The 26,307-nt window shown below is 48.3% G+C and overlaps 1 protein-coding gene across 5 annotated transcripts in view; it reads right to left on the bottom strand.

Annotated features, from left to right (window-relative positions):
• DNM2 (dynamin 2) overlaps positions 1 to 26,307 on the bottom strand; it is a 79,465-nt gene that overhangs the window by 43,137 nt on the left and 10,021 nt on the right. For all 5 annotated transcript variants that reach the window (XM_087816723.1, XM_016207919.2, XM_087816722.1 and 2 more), the window contains exon 2: positions 10,992 to 11,065. In XM_087816723.1, the coding sequence (XP_087672849.1) occupies positions 10,992 to 11,065 (74 nt within the window). The remainder of the gene's footprint in view (positions 1 to 10,991; positions 11,066 to 26,307) is intronic.

Raw genomic sequence — 26,307 nt, 5'->3', positions numbered from 1 at the left:
GAAAGAGTAGTCTTGTAGGGGGTAGGGAGCAGACGGCCTTGTGGGACAGGTGCTGAGCAAGCAGAGAAAGTGAATTATCAGTCACAGTCACTCTAGGAATCTGGGGAGCAATAGATTCATCCTCATGACTAGTACTTGAGGGGGGGCCTCCTGTAGACAGAGCCCGTTTTCAGACCTTAGGGATTTCACAAGGAACAAAACTGGCAAAGATCCTGTCCCCATGGAACGGACATTCTCATGAAGCATTTTGCAAAACTACACATTGTGACATATTATGAGTTTAAAAAAATTTTTTTTAAATCAACAGGTGGATGTGACCATATTTATTCTTTTTGGATGAACAGAATAAAAGGGGAAATATGGCATATGCCACCCAAATCACAGGTTATATACATTTGATGAAACTTCTGCTATGGTGTCATACCTGACACTGAGTCCTGGGTCATGATGCAAAACCTCCCTCACTGTGGGTCACAGTCGAAAGAGATGCAAGCTGCTGGCACATGTCCCTGGGACCCACCTGTCCTTCCCCAAGGCACCCACATGGTATGGGAAGTAGGGCATTACTGCTGGCCTCACTATAGCCTGTCTCAATGTCCCTCCTCCCCTCCTGGCTATTCAAGGGGATCCCCACCTAGACATGAGTCCCTCAGGAAAAATGCTTTCTGGGCAGGGCCTCAGGTAGATGTCAGAGGCCTCTGAATGCCTTCTGAGTCCAGGGTGTCTGGAAGCCATACTGACACTGTGATGGAGGGAAAAAATAAGTAACAAAGCAGTGCTCGTCCTATCATCAAACTAGAGAAACCCAAATCCAGATATGGGATAAGGAATAAAAATGTTCATTGTAAGACAGAGGTGCAGAGTTTACAGGTTTTACTATATAATCCCTCAACTTTTTCTTATGTTTGAATTTTCACAATAAATGTTAGAAACAAGGCTCAGAGATCATGGCTCCTGCTAAAAAGTAATGCTAAAAATAGGGAAATAAGTCACACAGCAAAGAGTCTAAAGAAATGGACCACTGTAGAGAAGCAATAATGTGTACTACCAAGCTTTCACAAAGTACAAAACTAGAAATCACTTCCATGTCCACCAGGAGGAGATGTGGCTACATAAACCACAGCACAGACATTCCATCAGCTGCCTCAAAAGAAAGGATTAAGCCCTGGTCAGTGTGGCTCTGTGCTTAAAGCATCATCCCTCTCATTGAAGGGTCCTGGGTTCGATTTCCAGTCAAGAGCATGTACTTGGGTTGCAGGTTCAATCCCCGGCCTGGGGGCCGGGAGTGGGGGTGGGGTATGGGAGACAACCAATCAATGTGTCTCTCTCACATTGATGTTTCTCCCATCCCCCTTCTCCCTCCCTCTCTCCCTCCCTCCCTCCCTCCCTCTCTCCCTCCCTCCCTCCCTCCCTCCCTCCCTTCTACTCTTTCTTTAAAAAAAAATTCAATGGAAAAAAATATCCTCCAGTGAGGATTAACAAAAAAAATAGACAGGATGGAGATGGAGACAAAGACAGGCTGGTAGGTCTAGAATCTCTACCTACAGGGGTAACAAGACAGAAAAAAATGAGTACAAGGAAGTTCGCCTTCCCATCACAGTAACCTAACAAACTATGGCTAACAGCCCTTGCTTGCTCTAGCCAGGCCCAGCATGTGGTCCCATATGCTCCTCACTAGTAAACACCTCAGCAGGTAGGCATTTCTGTAATGCCTGTACTACAGATAAGAAAATTGAGGCCCAGAGAGGTGAAGTGACTTGGCCCAAGTTCAGTGGGAGAGCTGAGATTTGAAGTTCAGATAATCCATCTCCAGGCAGTGACTCTCAAGTCACATGGCCTTTGTGAAACTATGTGCGGGCAATTCCTCTCTGAAGCTCTGCAGCCAGGTCAGGGGGACTCCATGGGCTCATATCACTGAGGACCTTGTCCAGCATAGGCACTGGCCACTCGGTGCCAGGGGCAATGAGGACACCAGCTGGAGGATCCAGGATCACCCATCCCATTCCCATCAGCTGACCCAGTTCCCAAGGACAGTCACGCTCCAGCTCTCCACAGGGACAAGAGGAAACACTCAGCTTCTCTTCCTGCAGCAGCCACCCAAAAATAAAACAGTTCTCCAACCTCCACAGCAAACCTCAGTTCTTTTCTGGCTCAAAGCCCTGGGCTCAGCACCTGCAAGAGACTATCTCCCTTCAAGGATGAGTGCAGGGGGGGGTGTGGTATGAGAAAGGGGTTGGGGGCCATGACACGGGCCCTCTCCCCTGCAGACCTCTGCCTAGACAGGCCTGGTACCTAGGAGGCCTGGCCCCACCTTCTCCTCTTCCAGGGTCTACCTGCATGTCACTTCTTACAGGGAGCCTTCTCTGCCTCCAAGCCATCTGGCGCTCTATCCTGCATCTTGAGTCGGATCACTGTGGAACATGTTTATGGGATCAGGACCTGGCAGCTGTGGTCCCTCAGAGCCCTGCATATGCTGGCAGTCTCTAGACTGTGTGGGTAAATGACATGCAGGATACTGTGCAGCAGGAAGGTTCAGGAGCCAGCTAGGCCCATCCCTCCCACCTGCCTTCTCCCACACCACCCTGACTGGGGATCAAACCTGCAACCTAGGCACGTGCCCTGATTGGAAATCCAACCCACAAGCTTTTGGTGTACGGGATGATGCTCCAACCAACTGAGCCACCCGGCCAGGGCTCACCACCTGCCTTCTTTACTGGGCTCCTTGTCATTTTGGAACCATGTGCTACATTCCAGGGTCATACCAATCACCAAGCGTGCTTTCTCCCCATAGCACTGACCCTCTTAAAGCCAAACCTGGGCCTTCCTCTCCTCAGAACCCTCCATGGCTCCCACCTCATCCGAGTAAAAGCCAAAGTCTTTACCACATCCTGTAAGGCCCTACAAAATTTCCTTCCCCCCAACTTCTGACCTCAACTCACTCCTTCTCCAGTCATGCTGGGTTCCCTGCTCATAACTCCAGGCCTGCTCCTGCCTCAGGGCTCTCCTCTCTGCTTGCAGGCACATTCTGGGCACCTCCCCTTGGTCAGGTGTTACTTCCTCTGTGAGGCCTTCCCTGGCCCCAACTGAAATGACAGATCTCTCTAGTCTCTTTCTGCCTTCAACGCCTTACCCTTTTTCATATTCTATCCTCCAAGCACTCTAATACCACTTACCCTCTCATCCTCCGTATTTTCTCTGGTTCCCAGGTGGAAGGTCCACCCCACAGGGCAGGGATCTGAATCTGTGTCATGCACTGTGTCCCCGGGGCTCCCTCAGGGCACACAGTTGGTGCTCAGTAATTATATATCTGACTGAATGATTCTGCCAGAATATGGCTCCTGCTTTAGCTTCTTCAGGGTGGCCCAGCACCCCCAAAGCCACCAAGCTGGATATATAGGAGTCTGGAACAGGAAAAGGTCTGGGAGGACCACCTGCTGCCTTTCCCTCCCTCCATCCTTCCCAAAGCACTACTTAACGACATAGGCCCAGCCCTGAGAGGCTCTTGGTCTGATGAGGAAGATAGACACTACAGCAGCATGTCACAGCAGGTCTGACAGAGGCCCAAAATACTAGGAACTGAGAGCGATGGCCTGCCTGACCCCAACCCCAGTCCATCTGAAGGAGGCAGGTAAGGGCAGGGGTAGGCAGAGAGCCCATGCCCGCTTCATCTCTCTAAAGTGGCAACCTTTCCCCATGCCTTGAGGATGCTCTGGACCTAGGGGAGATGACAAGGGAGGGAGAGGCCTGCCTCCTGTCCAGGCTCACTCTCTGTACCTTGGTTTCACCATGAGGAAAATAAAAACAGGAGAAATAGACAAGAGGGGTTAGCCTGGGCCTCCGCAGCCCTGTATGTGTTCAAATGCTGGAGATGACTTAACTATTCATGGCCTCAAGGACTCTCATCACCTGCAATTCCTGAAGAGCTCCCTAAAGTCCTAAGAGGCTTTAGGACTCTCATCACCTGCAATTCCTGAAGAGCTCCCTCTCAATTCATCCCCAGCAGCCAGGGCTGAGCTACTGCCCAGTCTGCCAGCAACAGTCCCCACTGGAGAGCTGCGCCCATCCCCAGCCCAGCTGCAGCGTTTTCAAATCTTCTCTTCCTTCTGCACAGATAACAAAGCCAGTCCCTCCGGTTCCCAGCTCCAGCCACAGGATTTCAACAGCCACACAAACACCCCTACACTTCTAGCCAAGTGTGCTTCCCTGAGAGGAGGGTCAGCATGTGTAATCAGGCCTCGGGGCTCCACGGGACCCAGCCCAGAGCCTGGAGCACAGCAGGAATAAAGGAATAAAGTAGGCCCTTGTCCAGCAGTCACACTGCCAACCCAAAGGAGCCAGCCACCATCGTCTACCACAAGGCTTCCCGCTTCGTCCTAATTGTGGGGTCAGTGAGCAGATACTTTGCTAGAAGGAGGTTCTGCTCTCCCCCCAGAACTTGTTCCCTGCCTCCTTCAGGTCTCAACTCTAAACACCATGCTCTGGGAGGCCCACCCTGACCACCCGATGCCAGCAGCACCCCTGTCCTGCCCCCTTTGTCCTCTCCTGCACGGCACTCCTCCCAATGTCCCCTGATAGAGCTGGAGTTGTGAGAGAGGGACTGTGAAGGATTTGGTTTTGGTCATGCTCTCCCTGGTGCCTGATACAGAACAGCTGCTTAATAAAACTTTATTGAGCAGCCTATTACAAAGCATTAGGTGCTGTAGTCTGGGAGGACATCACCTCATAAAAGCAAGGTGATAAGATCACCCTCCCTACCCCAAAGGCAGAGCAGGTCACGTGACTGCTGGCATTTCTTTTGTTTCTCTTTTTTTCTTTTCTCTTTTATTCTTCCTTTTTTTTTTTTTGCTTTGTTTGGGTATTTCTTAAGAATTGTGAAATGTCTTGCTAGAACAACCTGCCTTCAGTTCTGCCCCCTCAGGATTTGGGGAGGTGACAGGAGAGAGGGAGGGAGGGAGGTCTACCTAGCCACACCCATCTATCAGGGCCTCAGTTTCCACATAATGAAATAACATAGAACCCAGTGCTGGTGCGACGTAAGAAAGCAATGAAATCCACAGTACTGGGCTCATAGGAACACACAAATAGCTTAGTTGCCAGACTTGGGACACTTGCAAAGCTGTCAGTCTCAGTGTTCTGCACGGAGGGGCTCTGCTCTAATTTTCATGCCTTAGATCCCAACCCTTCTCCATTCTGAATCCAGCAAAACCATGAGGCTGACCCCCTGGCAGCAGGAGATGGGGTCTGCCTTCTCCATACCTGGCACTGACAGGAATGTTGGTCTGGTTGACATGGCCCAGGAGGAACGGCATGGGATCAAACTCACTTGGGAGATCCTGAGTACCACAGAGTAGAACAGATCCAATCTCCAGAGACTTGGATCTGATCTCCAGGGACTTTTCAGAGCCTTTAGTCAACCAAGGGCCAAAACACGTGGCATCTCCCAAGTTCGTTTGGTCCTCAAGATCCCTCTGACTTGAGACAAGCTGAGAACAGCTCCCAGTCTATGGCACATTGCCACTAGGAAGCTGTGATATCATGATTCATAATAAGAAATATTTGGTCTTCCCTCCATTCCTGGCACAGAGCTCCTAAAATCCTTGGAAAGTCCTAAGTGATAAGAACCATAAAGGAATCTCTATGTATAACAAGCCCCTTTCAACCACACCTGAGTTTATGTCAAGGGAAACCAACCATGTGATTAGAGAATTGGAACTTTCAGTCCCACCCCCGACCTCCTGGGAAGGAAGAGAGGCTGGAGATTGAATCAACCATCAATGAGGAAGGATTTAATCATTCATGCCTACATGATGAAGCTTCCACAAAAACCCAAAGAATGGATTTGGAGAGCTTCTGGGTTAGTGAACACATGTAGGTGTTGAGAAAGCTCATGGGAGCTCCAAGCCACTTCCCCAAACTGTGCCCTGTGCATCTCTTCCATCTGGCTACTCCAGATTTATCTCCTTTTCTAATAAACTGAAAATCTAGTGAGTAACATAGTTTTCTGAGTTCTGTGAGCCACTCTAGAAACTTAAGGAGGGGGTCACTGGAACCTCTGATCTACAGCTAGTCAGTCAAAGCACAGGTGACAATCTAGACTTGCAACTGGTGTCTAAAGGTGATGGTGGGGTAACAGTTTTGTGAGACTAAGCCCTTAACCTGTAGGATCTGAAGCTACCACCAAGTAGGTAATGTCAGAACTGAGTTAAGTTGTAGGACACCTGGAAAGTGTCCACTTAAAATTGGGAGAACTGCTTGGTGGTATGGGAAAAAACACACACATTGGAGAAGGTGACAGCCCTGGCTGGCAACTCGGCCAGTCCCCAGGCCGACTCCCACCAGTTCTCAGCTTGGTTTCCTCATGGAGACACAAGGTGCACACCTATCTGCTGCAGAGTCTATAGGCTTTATAGAAAGAGCCCTGCCAGAGCCTGGCTGGGGGGAAAGGTGCAGCACAGTCAGATAGCCCTGCCCATGGAAGAGAAGGGGCACAGCAACAGGCCTTAGAGCATGCCTAGGCACCTGGCCAATACTGATGGAGTAACTACTAGGTGCCAGGCCCTGTGCTTGGCACAGGGGCACGGGGGGAGGGGGGCAATGGACAAAGCAGACCAGCGTCCCTGCTCTCATGCCACTGGTGCTGGAGCAGGGCCAGAGAGAGACCATTAAGAAAATCAAAGAAAAGGATGACATCACATAACATGGGCTGCAGAGGAAATGCAGCAGCAGAGGAAGTATGGTAGCAGTGACTGGAGGGTGGGGTGGGGGTAGGGCTCCCCTAGGGAGGCAGGAGGAGGAGGATGGTACAGGGTGTTCCAGGCATGGAGCACAGTGAGGGTGAGGGCCCGGAGACAGACACAAATGAGCTGAGCTTGAGGATGAGGAGGGAGATTGTGGCTGCAGCTGGTGACCAAGAGGAGGTAAGGTCCCAGGGCCAGCAGGGCCTGGTCAGGACCATGAAGCCACAGGAGGGAGGTTAGGAACCAAGTCCTGACATCCCCACTCTGGTTCCTCTGCCTGGCAAGGTCAAGGCTGGGAGGGGAGGCTCAGGAGGCCCAGATCAATCACATTCCACACAAGAACAGTCCCTAGCACCTAGGATTTAGAAGGCCCAGGGATGGTTCCCAAGGAGCAGGGTTCACCCATGACCCACCAAACTTCCTGGTGGCTGTAGTCTGAGGTATGTTTCAACCTAAGCTGATTAAAAGTAATGGCTCACTGAGACCAGTCTGGACAAGGAGAAGCTGAGCACCATGGATGTCACAGGAGTCAGAAGGGAGGAATGATGCCCAGGCTTAGAGCCACACCACAGCCACATGGGGTGCCAGGGCAGCACTCTCACCCCATTTTACAGATGAGGAAGCCGAGGCACAAGAGACGGAAGCTACTTGCCTGAGGCCCCAGATAGTAAAGTGTAGCAGCCTGGCTCCCAAGTCATGTCCCAGAGAGTCAGCGGGACAAAAGTTCAATCTCTAGGAACACAGCCCCTGTAGCCGTAGAGAACCCCAGGAGCCCCAGCCATCACTTAGTCTCACACTGCACTGAGCTTCCTCCCTCATATTAGTGGAGTGTCCCACCTCTCAACTGCCTCCTCCAGCCCCAGGGCCTCTGCTGTTTGGTGTTTCAGTGGCATACCCACCTCGAGGTCACTCTAGACTGCCCTTCAGGCCCAAGGCACAACCCTGGGCCAGGCCCCATCACTTCTTGCCAGGCTAACCTCTCCCTGAGCTCCCAGCCCATACTCCTGTCCCTCCTCCACAAAGCAGCCAGTGGGCTAAGCTGCTTTCCCCACCCTGGGTGCCACTCAGGCTCCCACTGCCCAAATCCATCACCACCCCGATGGGCTGTGCCACCTGCCTCCTGGCCCCACCCCAGACTCACTTCACAGCTTCACACACACTGCTAACCCTGCCTAGAGTGTTCTCCCTGGGCCTCTGGCCCAAAGTAGAGCCAGCACCCTATATACTCTCCCAAATGCCCTGTGCTTTCCCCTCTCAGCCTGGCTGGGCTCAGGGAGAGCTAGGACTCTCAGAGGACTCACACTGCCTTGATGGTATCTGAACCAGGCCCAGCACAAAGTGGCCACACATCTACTTGGGTCATTAAGAGGCCTGGAATGCTGTAATCAGGTGGGGGAGGGGGGTTATGCAAGCTGGGACAAAGTAAAGGTCACTCCCATGTGGGACACCAGGGCTCCTCTACCCCACACCCTACCTACACCCCAACCCAACAAGATCCAACTACATCTCCATCTCCACGGCTGCCACCCTGTCCCTACCTGCCCCTCAGTACCTGCTCCCGCATCCTCCTCTTGGGTGCCCTGCCCCTGAGCTGGCCCCTCTAGTCTCTTCATCCTAAGCAGCTACAGAATCTGGTCAAGTCACACCTTGGTCTAAAGCCACACTCCTCAAGAGTGAATGTAAAATGGGGCTTTCAAGATAACCTTCCAGTGTGCCCTCAGGAAGGTGGCTTCTGCTCAGAAGTCTAAGTTCAGTCCTCTGCGAAATGGGGATGATAGGAATGAAGATTTCAACATTTATCTGGGTCAGGCACTGAGCAGATATGCACCCTCAGTTCCTGCCTTGGTGCTCCCACAGGGCCACTGCTCGTCATGCGCTTCTCCTTCCCTGCAGAAGGAATTTCAGTTCCTCCAACAGACCACTCTGGGCACCATGGCCTCATGGTCCTCAGAATACTCTGTTCTGGGAAGGAGAGTTCCCCCTTCCCCAACACACCCACTATACTTGTCAGCCTCAACTCACACATCACTTCTTTGGAAAAGCCCTGTGACGTCCCACTCTCCCCCTACCACACACACTTCCATTTGATGAGGGCCATGCCTGTCTGTCTCCTTCTTGGTTCCCCTCCCAAGTCTTCCTCATCTGTCCCCCAGCACTAATAGGAGTGCCAGGAGGGCAGGTGGTAGGTCCTGATCCTGCTCACCTCGGTACCCCAGCCCTGGACCAGCCTGTGGTACAGAGTACATGCTCAGTGAACCACTGCTGGGTGACAGCCACTGTGGAGGTGATGAGGGAGCCCTTCCACCATGACTTGGCCCTGACCTTCCAGTCAGGGAGCCAGCCCACCTGTTCTCCCAGCAAGCTGTCCCCAAACAGGCTGGCAGCAAGCAAAACATTGCAGCTGTTGGGTCAGCACTACACAGTGCTGTTCTAAGGATGTACCTATATTAAATAACATGGTCTTCACCACAAAGGACAAAGGGGGTGCTATTATTATCTCCACTGTCCAGACAGGAAACATGGTTGTGAGCAGCAGTCCCTCCCAGGGGCCAGAGAGCCAGTAAGTTGCAGAGCCAGGATCTGAACCTGGGCAGTCTTAGCTCCCAGCTCCTACCCACAGGGTCAGAAGTTTTCCCAGTATGGCCAGGGGCCAGAAGCATGAGCACTATCCTGGGAAGTCATTAAAATGCAGATTATCACCCCTCTACCTCAACAACCTGCAAAATGGGAAGCAGAAACCCAATAGGCGAAGGCCTCTGTGACTGATCTGTGTGGGCTCTGAAACCTGCTGCTCTGCAGCTGCCTGTCCTGGCACAGCTGAATGGACAGCTGAACCCAGAGGACGCAGCCCATTGACTTACCAGTGGCCCATGACAGGCAGCTCACAAAGAGGTGCTGGTCCAGTCCGATGCAGCCTCTCATTGAAGTCACTCCCTCCCACGGCAAATGAGTAGGGTGAGACTGGGGCACAGCTAAAAGCCTGGTCTGAGGTCTAACCTCAAATTTCATATCTGGAGCCCACTAGGAAGGCAAGTAATTTGGCTAAGCCTCAGTCAGTTTTCCCATCTCTAAAAGAGTGTCTGTGTTGTCTTTTCCGTGCTAAACTGGCCAGGGCTGACACTCCAGGTCAGTGGGGAAGCAGCATAAGAGTCTGCATGGAGACTCCTAGGGGCTCTAAAGAGAAGAGAGGAACCACCCCTGATGGCTCCCCTCTCCCAGTCCACCTTCTGAACTGAGATGCTTTCCAAGGAGGCCCAAGTGAGTTTCAAGCTGGCAGACATGCCCATGCCAAGTCAGACTTGTATGGGACGACTGGAAGTAAACTGAGGCCAGCAAGGGGAGGAAAGGAAAAAAATCTACACGTGGAAGATTCTTTTTTCTCCCCTAACCCTCACTCAAGGGTTTTTCCATGGTTTTTCAGAGAGAATGAAAGAGAGGGAGGGAGGAAGAGAGGGATAGAGAGAGAGAAACATCGATGTAAGAGAGGCACATTGATTTGCCTCCCGCACGTGCCCTGGCCAGGGCTGGAGACCGAGCCTGCAACCAAGGTACATGCCCTTGGCTGGAATCAAACCCGGGACCCGTCAGTCTGAGGGCCAATGCTCAAACCACCGAGCAAACCAGCTAGGGCATACATGCAGAAGATTCTTTATTAAATTTAAGAAACTGAAATTCAAAAAAAAAGAAAGAAAATTTCCCCGGGTCTCTCCCAAAAGTTGTTGGAATTAAAGAAGAAATGGCAGGGATGCTGCTCTAATGCAAACAGGAAACATGACAATGGAGTGTAGCAAGGGCTTGATCAGAGCAGCTGTAAATCAGCCAGGGAAGATGTTTGGAGGACCACTGGCAATACATATGGACTGGACATTAAATAACATGCAGGACTGATTCCTTTTCTTGGGTGTGGTCTGTGACTGCAGGAGAATGGCCCTATTGCAAGGGGCAGGGCACTGAAGCATTTGGGGTTGAAGTGTCACAATGTCTGCTACTGATTTTGAAAGCAATCAGCAAAAACATGTTATCTACTATATGGCAAGCACCTATGGCACCCGGCAGCCTGGCATAGCTAAGGATGCTGGGGTGGGTGTGGGTGTTCAGTGAACTGTGCCTTCAACTTCCCTGCACACATGGAAAACATGAACTCAAACCCAAACAACAGCCCAGCCATCAGAGACTCCATCATAAACCTCCTGGCTCCTGACGGAAACAGCGACCCTGTTCATTTCCAGCTATAGCTGACTCATCCCACCGTACCTGTTTTTGAGAAGATGAGCTGCAGAATGAGAGGCCGCCGGGTGACGATTCCTGAACCACGGGGAAGGAAGTCCCTGTGGGAGGGGAAAGGAACAGCAATTACTCAGGAGGCCAGTGTGCAGGACAGGAAGTGTGACCACACGTGGTGGCGCAATCCCCTCTTGCATTTTGGGTGACCTCAGCAAAGACACCAACCCCAGCAGGGCACTGGCAAAAGCTCTGGCCTTGGAGGGTCCTGAGGCAGGAGTGGGGCACATGGGAGGGACTGGATGGAAGGTTGGTAACAAACAGAACCGCTTCCCTCTGGCTGGCTGTGCTCCAGCCCCAACACACCCAAAGGGCCCTTTCCTTAACAAATATTTGAACCATCTCCTCCAGACCCAAAGAGATCAGTACATTTCCTACATACATGTTTTAAATTAATATAATGCCATATGTATGATATAAAGGCTAAAAGTAGTTGATGACAAAATATGATGTGTTTCATGTCCCAAGTGAATCAGTGGTTGCCCAGGGGTGGAAAACAGAGAAGGGAGCTTCCTGGGGTGATGAAAATGTTCTAAAACTGTACTGTGGTGATGTTTGCTAATATTTACTGTAAATTTACTAAAAATCACTGCATTTGAAATGGATGAATTTCCTAGCATGTAAATGATTCCTCAGTGTAGCTGTTTAATTAAAAAAAAAAAAAAAAAAGCTATGTATTTAACTACAGAAATACTCAGGCACTACCTGTACTGACTTACACTATTACATGTGGATTTATGCAGAATGGGAAGACCAGAAGCCACCGTGAAACATTAAGGAAGGAAAGCAAAGGAGAAGAGATCCAAGCAGGCAATGGAATAGAAGTGGCATTTTCAGAGACTTTTAAAGAGATTCAAAGGACCCTTGTTTCATGTAAGATGGAGAAAGGTTCTATGCTCAGAGAATGTCAAACAAGGTTTGTACCTACATCAACATTTGGATTATCTGAAATATGTGCAGGACATAGGACAATTGGGAATGGACAGGTGTGTCTTATATGGAAAGACAACAGCGTCCCTGAGTTCCCAGCCTAGTGTCATTGGTGCCACCTTGCTCCCCAACACTGTGACAACCACAGTGTCTCAGGGGCACCCTCCTTATGCTGGGAACCCCTGTTGGCACTCTGGAGAACGCCAGAGGAGGCAGTTCCTTTTCATCGTTGACCCATGCAGGAATGGACCAGTTTGTTTACCCATTCACTAGGTAATAGGTTATTTGGGGTCATTTCAGTTCAGGGACAAAATAAAGCTATGAACATTCTCACACATGCCTTTTGTTGACATATGCCCTTGTTTCACCTGCTGAGTCACAGAGTAGATTTGAACTTGAACAGGCAAAACTAGTCTCTGCTGAAAGAAATCAGAGCAGTTGGTTCCCTCTGGGGTAACTGACTGGAAGAGGAATGAGGGAACTTTCTGGGATGACGACAGCATCCTCTGTCTTGATCTGTCCAGTGATTACCTAGGTGCGCATGCATTTATTTTAAAAGTCAAGGTGTACACAAGATTGGGTGAGCTCCTGTATCTAAGTTAAATAAAGAAGACCAGGAGGACATGCTCACGACTCACGGAAGTACAAAGGCCCTGACAATGTAGCTCAGTTGGTTAAAGCATCGTCCAATATGCCAAGGTTGCAGGTTCAATCCCCCATCAGGGCACATACAATGAATGCATAAATCAGTGGAACAACAAATTGATGTTTTTTTTCTCCCTCTCCCTTCCTCTCTCTTTCTAAAAATCAATCAATAAAAAAAAATTTTTTTTTAAAAGACTTAGGAAGTATAGAGAACACTACATTAAAAAAATTTTAATTTATCTTTATTGTTGAAAGTATTACAGATGTCCCATTTTGCCCCCCCATTGGCCTCCTCCATCCTGCTTCCACCCCCTCCCCAGGCCTTACCTCACTATTGTTTGTCCATGGGCACTCCATTAAAATTTGCCCACAAAATCATTACAGCCTTGTTAGTTTCCCAGTAAGAATAGCTCAGATCTGCCCTGGCCTGTTTGGTTCAGTGGTTAGAGCATCAATCCTCAGACTGACGGGTCCAGGTTCAATTCCAGCCAAGGGCATCTATCCTCGGTTGCAAGCTCAATCCCTGGCCCCAGTCAGGGTGCATGCATGAAGCAACCAATCGATGTTTCTCTCTCTCTCTCTCCCCTTTCCACTCTCTCTGAAAAGCAATGAAAAAAATATCCTCAGGTGACAATTAAAAAAAAAAAAGAATAGCTCAGATCTAAAGAACTTTAAAGGCCATTGGGGGATAATTAAAATATATTAGGGCCCATCCACACTATTGTGGAGTAAAAAAAAAAAGCATTTTATCTCCTGACATGGAACTTCCATCTGATGTACTGAGGAAAACAAAAGGTGCAGAAATGTATGTTTTACAACTGAAGGAAAAAAACAACAAAATCGAGCCCATGGAGACCGGGGTCTGTTGGGAGGAAAAATCATTACACCTTCTGGAACATCTCTGAATTGTGCATCATCAACCATATGGATTACTGAATCCAAAAAATTACTTTTCTAAAAAAGTAGTTAACCATTGTTGAGTGCTCACTATATGCCAGGCAACGAGGTGAGAACTTTCCGTGTATTTAACCCACTTAACCATCACAAGAACTAAAAAGATGAGTCTGTGAGCTCCACTTCATAGATGCCACTAGGCCAAGAAGACGGGCAGCTGCGCAAGGTCAGCTAGCATCCCAGAGTGGCATGAGCATGGACTGAAACCCGGAGGTCTGAATCTCTGACCACTAGGTCATCAGGCCTCTGGGCCCACACATCTCCCCAGCCAGGGCCAGGCCTTCTGCCACTGGTGTTGGCACGTTATCCTCTGTGACTGCTGTGGGTGTGTCTGGGGGGGGCAGGCACCATGAGTGCAATGATGACACCACAGACACAGATAATAAGAGCCTGAGAACATGAGGACTAGCATGATACCCAAGAGAACCCGGATAGCTCTGGGTACACACAGGGGAAGGAAGGTGGCTTTCTGGAGCTGGGACTTGGTGGTGAGCAGGAAGGATGAATGGAGGACACAGCCTGGGTGAAGGAGGCACAGCCAGTTGGGGAAAAGCCTGAAGGACAAGGCCAGGCAGGCATGGGGGTCCTCGCATGCCAGGAGCCCTGAGACTCATCCAAATGCATTTCTAGAAGCTCCTGGACTGCTTCATAAATAGGGCAGTGACACTCGGCCTGGACAGCTCCCATAAAGCAGCCCCCCAGAAATCTCCAAGGGGCTCGGGGGGGGGGGGCTGTTCAGTTGTACCCTAAGGGCACCCATAGCATTTCCTGGCACACAGCAGCAGAGGCACTCTTGGGGCCTTCATGGCAGAGTGGTGGAAGAAAACCTCCTCCCAAGCAGCTCTGCCCAGAACACTGACTGTCCATTTATCTAGAGACAACTTTCAAGCCTCAGTCATCTGCTTCTACCTCGACACTACCCATGTTCCACAGGTCACCACATCCCTGGATGTGGCTCAAAGGGCCCACCATACGTCCAGACTACCCTGCATGCTGTATGACCTTGGGCTGGCTTTCCTGCTTCTTGGTCTGGGTTTTCTGGTAAGGGGGTGGAGGGTTGTATAACTCCACCCACCTCAGAGGACAGCTGGGTACCAGACAAATAGGCATAGGCACAGGGCTGTACCCTTTGCAAAGAAATCCTTCTTTACAGGCCCTGCTCAGTTACCTACGGGCAGGTGCAGTACAATGCACCCCTTCCTCCCAAATGGACATCCTCCACACACCAACAGCCCCAATGGAGGTCTAGTCCATGGAGTCTGGAGCCAAAGAGCCTGGGCTCGAAGCCCAGGTTTGCCTCCACAAGCCCAGGACAGGTCTCCACCCTCTCTGAACACTGGCTCAGCCACCTGTGGGTTGGGAGGATGCCAGAACTAGGGGCCTAGTTGGCTGGATGACCTGGCACGAGTCACTTCACCCCTGTAGAGCCTTAGTTTACCAGCTCTAAAATGGGCCACCTCTCCCTGAAAAGTGATGAGGGCTCCAGGGAATATCCTTTGAACGGAGCACAGACCCCAGTAGGAGCCCTTTGACCTCCAGCCCCCAAGAGCATAGGAACTCCTACATACAGGAACAACTATGGAGGTCCACACCCCAGGCTGGCAGGTGGGCAGGCCTTGCCAGGGGAGGGAAAATAAACTGATAAGCCAGCAGAGGATGAGTCAGCAACAAGCCCAACCCAGATCCAGTGAGTGCCTAGGCCACCCCTCACCTGACCAGTCTGGTAACTGGCGCCCAGCAAGGGCCCTGGGCTGGGATCCCTTCCTTATCACCACACCCTTCTGGAGTCACTCAAAGCCTCAGTGCGGCAGTGAGACCTTTGCGCAATGTCAGCAGCACCCCAGTCATGCCCGCCCCACAAGGACCACTGGCCACTACAGGCACATCTCAACATCTCAGCAAACCCTCTAGCAACACTGAAGGAATGAGGCCAGGACGAATACACTCATTTCACATATGGGTAGAATATGGCTCAGAGTTTCAGGAATTGCCCAGGCCATTCAGCCAGGAAGGAGCAGAGCCAGGATGGGAACACAGGTGGGACACCAATAAGGGAGACACTCTAGTCACCCCTACCTCAAAGGGGGCTTCCTTTGTGGTTTTGCTAGAAGTAGAGCTTATCACTGTGTCTCCAGAGCCTCAACATCCAGCCTGTGCACATCCTGCCATGGTCCCTGCCTCATCCCCGCCCAACACTGACTATCCAACAGTAACTATTGATCACCCAGAGTCCAGCCCACACTCAGTGTCCCCAGGCAGGTGCCACTGTATCATTGTGGTCACTCCAAGGGTCAAGAAGGGTGGGTGGTTACATCCCTGACTCAGGTCAGAAACCTGGGCTCCTCCTACCTCTCATCCCCCTACTCTACCCTGCCCAGCAGTAAGCCCTGATGGCTCCACCTTCAAATGCAGCCACTTCTCTCCACATCCAAGGTCACTGGCCCGGCCCATTAGCGCTTGCCTGGAACACTGCAATCACCCCCTCAGGCTACCCTCCCTCACCCCCACATTCTGTTCTCTCCAGAGTGGCCACAGAGCACCTGTGGATGCCAAGTCATGGCATGTGCGCCCTCTTTTCAGAGCCCTCCTAGGGCTTCCACCTCCCTCCCCACAGTCCACAAGGCCCTGCACGATCTGCCCAGTCATCTCCCTATCCTTACCTCCTCCTATCCGCCCACTTGCTCACTTAGTTCCTGCCACACTGGCTTCCTCAATGTTCCCTGAAAATACCAGGCAAGGTCCTGCCTCAGGACCTTTGCACTGTCTGCTCCTGGGCCTGGAACTCTCTCTCTGCAGCATTCACAATGGCCAGCAGACAACTCCTAGCTGAACTGACTCCTCCCTAACTTTACCCCCCATATGAAGTAGCTTCCTTCTGTCACACACCATCCTGCTCAATTCTCAATTCTGCTCATAACTGGCAACCTCCAGTTTACTGATTCGTTCACATGCCTGTGGTCTGTCCCTTCCCGTCCACCCACCAATTAGAGTGGCAGCCTCATGGGGGCAGGGTCCTCTGCCTAGCCTGTTCTCAGGCCTCTCCTCCCCTCCCAACACAGAGCCAAGCACAAGCCAGGTGACCAACGCTTATGGGTGAAGGACCAAACCTGCCACTGGACAAATGAGAACGAGGCTCAGAAGGCAGGCAGGTGGGCAGGAAGGCATTCTATTGGCTTTCACACTCCCACTCTGGACCCCACCCCTTCACAAATTGCCACCAGGTTCCACCCTGCTCAGGAATCCTGCAGGTTCCAGAACCTGCCCCACCCTTTGCACTGGGCCCCAGTGTCACCTGCTCCAAGGTCTCATCTGGTGGCCAGGCCGAGAACAAAAAGCAGGAGTGGCCCATGGCAACTAGCTGCCCTGCCTCTGGCCTTCTCAGAGCCCAGATGGAATCCAGGCACTGCCCTTTCCTTTCTGGACAATATGGGCAGGGCAGGTCACCTCTTTGTGCCTCGGTTTCCTCTTTTGTTAAGTGGGAATAATGCCACGCCTGAGGGTAATTGGGTTTGAAAAGTTCGTAATGCTGTGCCCAAAAGAGAGTGTTTGCCCTATACAATCAAAGGAAAACTTACAATGAGTCAGATCACGTCCTTCCTCTGCTCCTAAGTGTTCCATATATGGCCTCCAAGGCTCTGAACTATTGCCCTGTCACCTCCCTGTCCTCAGCCCCTACCTCCACCTTGCTCACTAATTCCAACCAATCCTGCTGGGGTCAAGGTACAGCAAGGAAGTCAAACCTATTCCTGCCTCAGGGCCTTTGCAAATGCTGATTCCCTGCCTGGAATGTTTCCCCCAGCTTTTCCACAATCCTGGCTTCCTCTGTTCACTCAGGACTCAACCCAGATGTCACCTCCTCTGGCTGTCTCCTACTGACTGCTCTGCTCTCCTGAGTGGGTTTGCAAGGACGGCCTCTCCCATCAGCAGTGCTTTCCAAAGTGAAACCCATAAACCACTGAGATGTCCACCAGCAGGGAACAGGCTAAATCCACCTTGGAATTGGCCCAGGAAGCACTCCAGGCTATAGTGCTGAAAGCCAAATGTGATGCACAAAATTGATAGTGTTCTCCAATTTTGCTTGCCTTTTTTTTTTTAAATGCTTGTGTATGTTTCTGGCCTACGTAGGGACAACAAGCTTAGAGGCAGCAATGGAACCCTTGATGGAGGCTGTCTGTGGAGTGAGAATAGAAAAGTTTCTGTTTTATAGTCTCCAATGCAATTTGGGTTTCTGTCTTTTAAAACTATTTTATAACTTTTATAACAGGCAAACATTAATTTGTAACTTTTCAGTTGTACTGAGAAGCGCCAAAGCTGGACAGCTCAGCCACAGCCTCACTACGTGACCTGGACAAGGGTTGTTCACTTTTCAGAGCTTTAGTTGTTCTATCTATAAAATGGGGATAATAACAGTGTCAACCGGTCAGGTTGTCAGCAGGACTAGAAGGATGAGTCACGGTAACCCAGTGCCGGGCATGTGTAAGGCCCTATTCCACAGGACAGTTCACAAAGGTGACAAGGGGAAGGGGGGGCTCTCCTCCTTGCCACCTCAAGAAGAACCCTGGCACAGCCTTTCCAGGCAGACCTGGCAAGATGATTCTAAAGCCGCTTCCTCTCCAACACAGCAACCCCCTAACAGGCATCAGCCCTGGGCATAGCAGACACACAAGCTGAAGACCTGGAAGGCTAGGTTAGGAGGGGGAATCTAGAAAACCAGAAAACTAAAATCTCATGTAGGAGAGTGACTGGACTTAACAGGATTGGTCCAGGTTGAGGAACACTACACAGCTGTGAAAAAAGCACGGAGCAAGGGAAATACAGCAAGTCAATAGTAATAGTTGGAAACATCAATACCCTACCTTCAACAATGGATAGAACACTGAACAAAAGATCAACAAGGAAACAGAAAATGTGAACACCACCATAAATCAACAAGACCTAACAGACATGTGTAGAACACTCCACCCAACAGCAGCCGAATACACATTCTTATCAAGGGCACAGGGAACATTCTCTAGGACAGGCTGTATTTGAAGTTAGGCCACAAAACAAGACTCAATTGTAAATGGGCTGAAATCTTACAAAGTATGATATCTGGCCACAATGGAATGAAGTTAGAAAACAAAAAGAAAATTCTAGGAAATTCACAACTATGTGCAAAATCAACAACACATTTCTAAATAACCAAAGAGTCAGAGAAGAAATCACAAGGAAAATAGAAAATACTTCAAGATGAAAACTGAAAATACCACATACGAAAACCTATAGGATAGAGCTAAAGCAACACCCACAGGGAAATGTGTAGATGTAAATATGAATCACAAAGAAGAAGAAAGATTGTAATTTTATGTATATCAGTTATAACCCAATAAAACTTTTTTTAAGAAAAGTTTTAAAATTCAAAACAAATTCGTTTTTTTAAAAGAGAGATTTCAAATAAAAAATTAATCTTCCATTTCAGAACCTGGAAAAAGCAAAGTAAAGAAAACTCAAAGTGAACAGAAAGGAGAAAATAAGATTGGAGAGGAAATAAATGAGAGAAGAGAAAAATCGAGAGAAAAAAACAAGACAATAAAACCACTGAGCCACACTGGCTGGCTCTTATTTCTTTCTGAATCAGTTTCAATAGTTTATGCCTTTCTAGGAATTTGTCCATTTCATCTAGGTTAATTTGCTGGCATAGTATTTGCTTATAATCTTTTGTATTTCTGTAAGGTTGTTAGTGATGTCACCCTTTCTTATTCCTGATTTCAGTAATTTGAGTCTTCTCTTTTTTTCCTTCTTTAATCTAGCTTAAAAGTACATGAATTTTGTTTTATAGCATAAATTCTTTTAATAAGCAGAAAGAGTACACTTTAAAATAACGATAGAGCCCAGCCGGGCGTGGTTCAGCAGTTGAGCGTCGACCCAGGATCCAGGCGATCGGGGTTCGATTCCCAGTCAGGGCACATGCCCGAGTTGTGGGCTCGATCAATGACTCTCTCATCATTGATGTTTCTATCTCTCTCTCTCCCTCTCCTTTCCTCTCTCTGAAATCAATAAAGATATATTTAAAAAAATAAAATAACGATAAAAAGTATAGTACAGTAAATACATAACCTATAACACAGTAGTTTATCAGTTATCAAGTATAATGCACTATACATAATTCTATGTTATACTTTTATAGGACTGGCAGTGCAGTAGGTTTGTTTACACCAGCATCACCACAAACCCATGAGCAATGCACTGTACTATGATGTTACAACAGATATGATGTCACTAGATGATAGGAATTTTTCAGTTCCGTTATATTATGCGACCACCGTCCTATAGGAAGTCTGTCGTTGACCAAAATGTCATTATGCAGCACAATTGCATTTGCAAGTCATTTGTCTCATAAAGGACTAGTCTTGATACCAGAAATAAAGAACTTTTACAAATAAATAATAAAAAGACAAATAAGGCAATTAAAAATGGACAAAGTATTTGAATAGCCGTTTCTCCAAGGAAGTTATACAAATGGCCAATAAGCACATAAAAGCTCATCATGAGGGAAAGATACCACAATGGGCAAAATATCACTTCATATCCATTAGAAGGCTCAATTTTAAAAGACAGATAATAGCCCTGGCTGGTGTGACTCAGTGGTTAGAGCATTGTCCCACGCACTGAAGGGACATGGGTTCAATTCCTGGTTAGGGCACAGACCCAGGTTGTGGGTTTGATCCCTAGTCAGGGCATGTGCGTGAGGCAACCAATCGATGTTTCTCTCTCACATCAATGTTTCTCTCTCCCTTCCTCTCTCTCTGGAATCAATGGAAAACAAATCCTTGGGTGAGGATTAAAAAATAATAGTAATATATAAATAAATAAAAGACAGATAATAACAAGTGTTGTCAAGGATACGGAGAAATTGGAACCCTCATCCACTCCTGGGAGAATGTAAAATGGTACAGCTATTGTGGAAAACTATCAGCAGGTTCTCAAAAGGTTAAACGTAAGGACCATGTGACTCAACAATTCCACTCCTAGGTAGATAACCAAGGGAAATTAATACATAGGTCCACAAAAAAACTTGTACACAAATGCTCACACTAGCGTTAGTCAAAATAGCCAAAAAATGGAAGCAACCCAAATGCTCAGCAATACATGAATGGATAAACAAAATGTGTCATATCCACACAATGGAATATTACTCAGCCATAAAAAGGAATGAAGTCTGATACATGCTATAACAGGGATGAACAGCGAAAACACATTATGTGCCCAGCCAGCGTGGCTCAGCAGTTGAGCACTGACCTATGATCCAGGAGATCACGGTTTGATTCCTGGTCAGGGCACATGCCCGGGTTGCCAGTTCGATCCCCAACAGCCAGTCAATGACTATATCTTATCATTGATGTTTCTATCACTCTCTCCCTCTCTATTCCTCTCTAAAATCAATAAAGACGTATTTAAAAAAGAAAAAGAAAAGAAAACATTATATAAAGTGAAAGAAGCCAGACACAAAAGGCCTCATGGTATATGATTCTATTTGCACAAAATGTCCAGAATAGGCAAATTCATAGACAGAAAGTAGATTAGTGGTTGCCATGAGGTGAGGGTGGCAAGGGACTGCTTAATAGGTACAGTTGATTTGGGGGAGGCATGAAAATGTTCTAAAATTATATAGTAGTGATCATTGCGTAACTCTACAAATATACTAAAAACCACTGAATAGTGTACTTTAAAAGGATGAATGTTCTGGTATATGAATACTTCAGTAAAAATGTTATTATTTTTAAAACTAAAAAAAAAAGCACACGAGCAATCCATATACCAACAAGGGAACAGGTCTATATGAATCTATCCCTACCATAAAAACCGTTATCGACCCACACAAACTCTCCCAGGAAGGCCCAGGCCTCTGATTATGGCCAGTCTTCATCCTAGTCTCCCGAGCCTCATCCTCTCTGTGACCATGATCTTAGCTAGAACCTCCACTTCTTTGTGGTTTGTCTGACTAGCATGTGCCTCCCTCACCCGGCCTAACTCCGAGTGGTAACTAGGTCTGTTTGGCTCCAGCTGAACTGCAACACAGGCCAGAGCTTAGCAGAAAGCAAGCTTAGCTACCTTTACTGAATGAGTCCCACTTCATAATTGAGGCACAGATAGGTGGGTTTACATGAAGGAGAAGATGGGCTTCTTGAGCATCTAATACAGGCTGGGCAAGGGGCTGGGGCATAGCCAGGAGCAAAACCCTGCCACCAGGGCACTCACCTACTACTGGGTGGAGATGGAAAATAAACCAAATAAATGAGTAGGACAATGACCGGGAGTGATAAGTGCGTCCAAGAAAAATTAAACAGAGCAAGAGGATGGAGTAACAGGGTCAGGGCTTTTTGTTGTTGTAGTTGTTAATCCTCGCCCGAGGATATTTTTCAATTTATTTTAGATAGAGTAAAAGGGAGAGGGGGAGAGAAGAGAGTGAGGGAAAGAGAAAGAGAAAAAAAACATTGATGCAGGAGAGACACCTCTATTGGTTGCCTCCAGCACGAACCACACCAGCCATGCCAGGGAGGGTCAGGGCATTTAACAGAGTGGCCAGGGCAGGTCTCTAGAAGAGGAGACATTTGAGCAGAGGTGATGAATGAGCCATAGGGCTACCCAAGGAAAAGAGCTTTCCAAGAAGAGGAAACATCATATGCAAAGGCCCTGAGGTACAACTGTACCTGACATGTTTGAGAAACAGTGAGGAGACCAGTGTGGCTGGAACAGAGCAAGAAAGGGAATAGGGGGAGATCAGGGAAGACAAGTGATGGGGTGAGAGTGGGGGTAAGGAGATAATGCAGGGCCTTCCGGGTGGGAGTGAGAACTTAAGCTTTCTTTCTTTTCTTTTTTTTACACACCCGAGGGTACTTTTTCCATTGCTTTTCAGAGAGAGTGGAGAGGAACATCAACAAGAGAGACACATTCATTAGCTGCCTCCCACATGCACCCCATCCAGGGTGGGGATGGAGCTTGCAACCAAGGTACTTGCCCTTGGCTGGAATCGAACTGGGACACTTCAGTCCTAGGGCTGATGCTCTAACCACTGAGCAAACCCGCTAGGGCAGGACTTAAGCTTTCACACTGAGAACTGCGATCCTGTGGTGTTCTGAGCAGAGGAGGGGCATATTCTTAACAGGCTCCCTCTGGCCACAGTAAGAACAGCCTGGGGGATGTGGGGAGGTGAGGACAGAAGGAGCAAGATCTAGAGGAAGGTGACTACACTGGTCCAGGTGAATGGTGATATTGGATGGATTAATACAGTTATGAAAACTAATAGCAAAGCTTTCTGGGTACTGATATACGAAGATCATTTTTTTAGAAATCAACAAGCTAACTGTAAAATTTATATTTAAAGGCAAAACAGTTTTGGAAAAGATAAAGAAGACTCACCCAGCCTGATTCAAGACTTACTATAAAGCTACAGTAATAAAGAAATGTGGTTTTGGCCCTGGCAGGTGTTTCTCAGTGGTTAAAGCATCGGCCGTCGCCCTAAACGGATGCAGGTTCGATTCCCGGTCAAAGGCATGTACTTGAGTTGAAGGTTTGATCCCAGTGCATTGGCCATGTGTGAGAGGCAACTAATCAATGTGTCTCTCTCACACTGATGTTTGTTTCTCTCTCTCCTTCCTTCCTCCCTTCTGCTCTCTCTAAAAGTCAATGGAAAAAAATCCTCCGGTGAGGATTAACCAAAAATAAATAAATAAGTAAATAATGTGGTTTTGGCCAAAGGGCAAGTGCATGGAATTGACCCCCATGAACATGGCTGGCTGATTTCTGACAAAGGCAACTCAATGGAGAAAGGATGGTCTTTTCAATAAATGGTACTGGAACAATTGGACATTCATATGCCAAATTATTAACCTCAATCTACACCTCATAAGTCATACAAAAATTAGCTCAAAATATATCCCACTTATGAACCACACAAAAACCTGCACATAAGTGTTTATATCAGCATCATTCATAATCACCCAAGTGGGAGGCAACCCGGTGTCCTTCAGCTGAATGGTTCAACAGATGGTGGTCCAGTCATATCACAAAATATCCTCAGCAATAAAAAGGATCCAACTATTGATGCACACCACCTAGATGGCTCTCAAATGCATCATGTAGAGAGAAACAAGCCAGACTCACAAGGCTGCATGAGCCCTTTATATGACATTTTAGAAAAGGCAAGACTACAAGGTGGAGAACCCATCAGTAGGAGCCAGGTATGGGGGGATGACTACAAAAGGGCACAGGGGGGTTATGGGGGGGTGACAGAAGTGTTCTATGTGTTGACTGTAGTGGTTACACAACTCTTTGCATTTGTCAAAACTCTTAGAACTCTACACTAAAAATAAGTGATGGTTTACTTGGTTAAATTATACCTCGAGGGAGAGAAAAAACAAATGAGCAAGCACTCTATGTGCTAATACACTAAAATCTCCAAGAAATACTGTTAAGTAACAATCTCACTGTTCAGAACAGAGTGTAAAGCTGTGTATGGGGGAGGAGAGAAAAAAAACAACCACATTCATATTTGCTTCTATTTGCACTGAGACAGGGAGGACACACAGGAGGCTGGAAAGGGTGGTTAGCTAGGGGGATGCTGGCCGTAGCAGGAGGAGGGCAGGAAGGCGTCTCCATCCTTTACGATGGTTTTGAACTTGAGGCTGTGTTGGACATATTACCTATTCAAACAATTATAGAACCTTCAATGCTTCAGAAGAATAGTGTATAAAAAAGAGAAAAGAGTACTCTGCAGTGGGGAAAGCTAACAGACACTATCTCAACCAAGAGATCAAGGTCACCATCACCTGTGTTAAGCCGCATTGATATGAACGACCCCCTCTCCAAAACCTAAAGCCATAGTATAATCATGAGAAAATACAAGAGAAACCCAAATTGAAGGACATTCTATCAAATGCCAAGGTGGTGAAAACCAAGAAAAGACTGGTGCTGTCACAGACCAGCAGAGACTAAGGAGACATGACAACAAAATGCAATGTGAGATCCTAGATGGGGCCCTGGGACAGAAAAGGGACATGGTGGGGAAAACTGGGGAAATCTGAATAATACACTAACGTTAACTTCTTAATTGTGAGAAATGTACCATATTAAGATAAGATGTTAATGTTAGGGATAGATGGGTGAAGGGTATATATGGGAGCTCTTTGTACTTTGGAACTTTTTATAAATTTAAAGCTTATTTATTTTTCATAAATCTAAAATTATTCCCAAATAAAAAGTTTATTGAAAACAAAGCAAAGGCCCTAGCCAGCTTGGCTCAGTGGTTAGAGCGTCAGCCTGAAGACTGAAGGGTCTCGGGTTCAATTCCAGCCAATACTCGATCCCCGGCCCCAGTCAGGGCACATGCAGGAGGCAACCAATGGATGTGTCTCTCTCACATCAGTGTTTCTCTCTCTCTCTCCCCCTTCCACTCTCTCTGAAAAGCAATGGGAAAAATATCCTCGGTGAGGATTTAACACAAACAAAGTAGTAAAAACTCCTCAAGGAACTAAATAGCAGGGACTTGCCATGACGTAGTCACATTCTGGCAAATCTTCAGCCTGTCAGAGTTGAACTTATAGTGGCATTTGTGGAGTGGGGGGCAGAGGACATTTACACATAGAAATATAGAAAAAGGACCTGACAAGAGCCACAAACTGATGGAGGTGGTTCCCATGCAAAGGGTGATAGGAAACTCTGCCTTACTCTGTACACATCCTAAAGGACTGACTTATTTTACAATGAACAAACAGTCGAATAATTTTTGTAATTAAAAAAAAGATGACTTGAAAAATCAAGCCAGCAGTGCTGGGAGTGTATTCCAGGTAGGGCCTCCCCACCCCAGAACACACACATCCTGAGCTCCCCAGCGACTTGTGCAAGGTGGTGCAATGGGAGAGCCACCAGGGCAGATGCCAAAGAAGCCAAGCTTCCATTGAAAGGGCTTCCACCCACACGAGAGGAACTCTGTGTGGCAAGACAAGCCATGCCAACCCAAACCACAGGAAGGCTTCCTCCAGCTGAGTGGGTGGCTCCTGGCCTCCAGTCACAGGACACTGGTCTTAATTTCTAGATCCCTGGCACTCCATCACCCTGCCAGGTAAAAATAACTTCTCAAGGCATCGACCTCAAAGTCCTAACTCACCAGCTGCAGGGCCAGTTAGGGGTCTCTTGGGTAAAGAAACTGTGACCCTCAAGAAGGACCCTGCCCATCAGCACCAAAGACAAAGGCCCCATGGCTTGGAACAGTCAGGGCTGTGTTGGCTGTGCCAGGGTGTATCACCCAGCAGGCAGGTGCAACCCCAGCTGGGACTGTTCCTGTCTGCTTCACTAGCCTGCCTGCCCGCCTGCCAGCCCCAAAACACTCTTATCTCTGGGAAAATGTCATGCGGCAGAGTCTCCAGGGTGCCTCCTCCTATGTCTGGGCATAGAAGTGTCACCGGGGCCCTGGTTAGCTCTGCTGGCTGCTTGTCCACAGCCCCATGGGTCTGCAGCCCAAGTGGATTCAAGTTTAACCAAAGGAGGTTTCCCATGACAGGCAGAGCAGCAGTTTTCTGAGCTGTGGCATATGTCTGGAATATCCCCAGGGGTTTAAGTTGGTCTGGGGAGGGGTCTAGAACTGGGATCTGGTATTTTATGGCATCTCCCCATGGTGGATACTAACAGGCTGCCAGGGCTGAGGAGTGACAGTCCCCAGAGGCTTCCTTTCCTTAGTTCTGGGTCCAAGTGGACACTCAGGCATGCATGAGGGAAGTGAGGG

The sequence above is a fragment of the Miniopterus natalensis genome, chromosome 4 (genome assembly GCF_054644295.1).
Source record: "Miniopterus natalensis isolate mMinNat1 chromosome 4, mMinNat1.hap1, whole genome shotgun sequence".
Taxonomy (NCBI): Eukaryota; Metazoa; Chordata; class Mammalia; order Chiroptera; family Miniopteridae; genus Miniopterus; species Miniopterus natalensis.
Note: the sequence above shows the minus strand (reverse complement) of the source record. Positions and strands in the feature narration are given on the sequence as shown.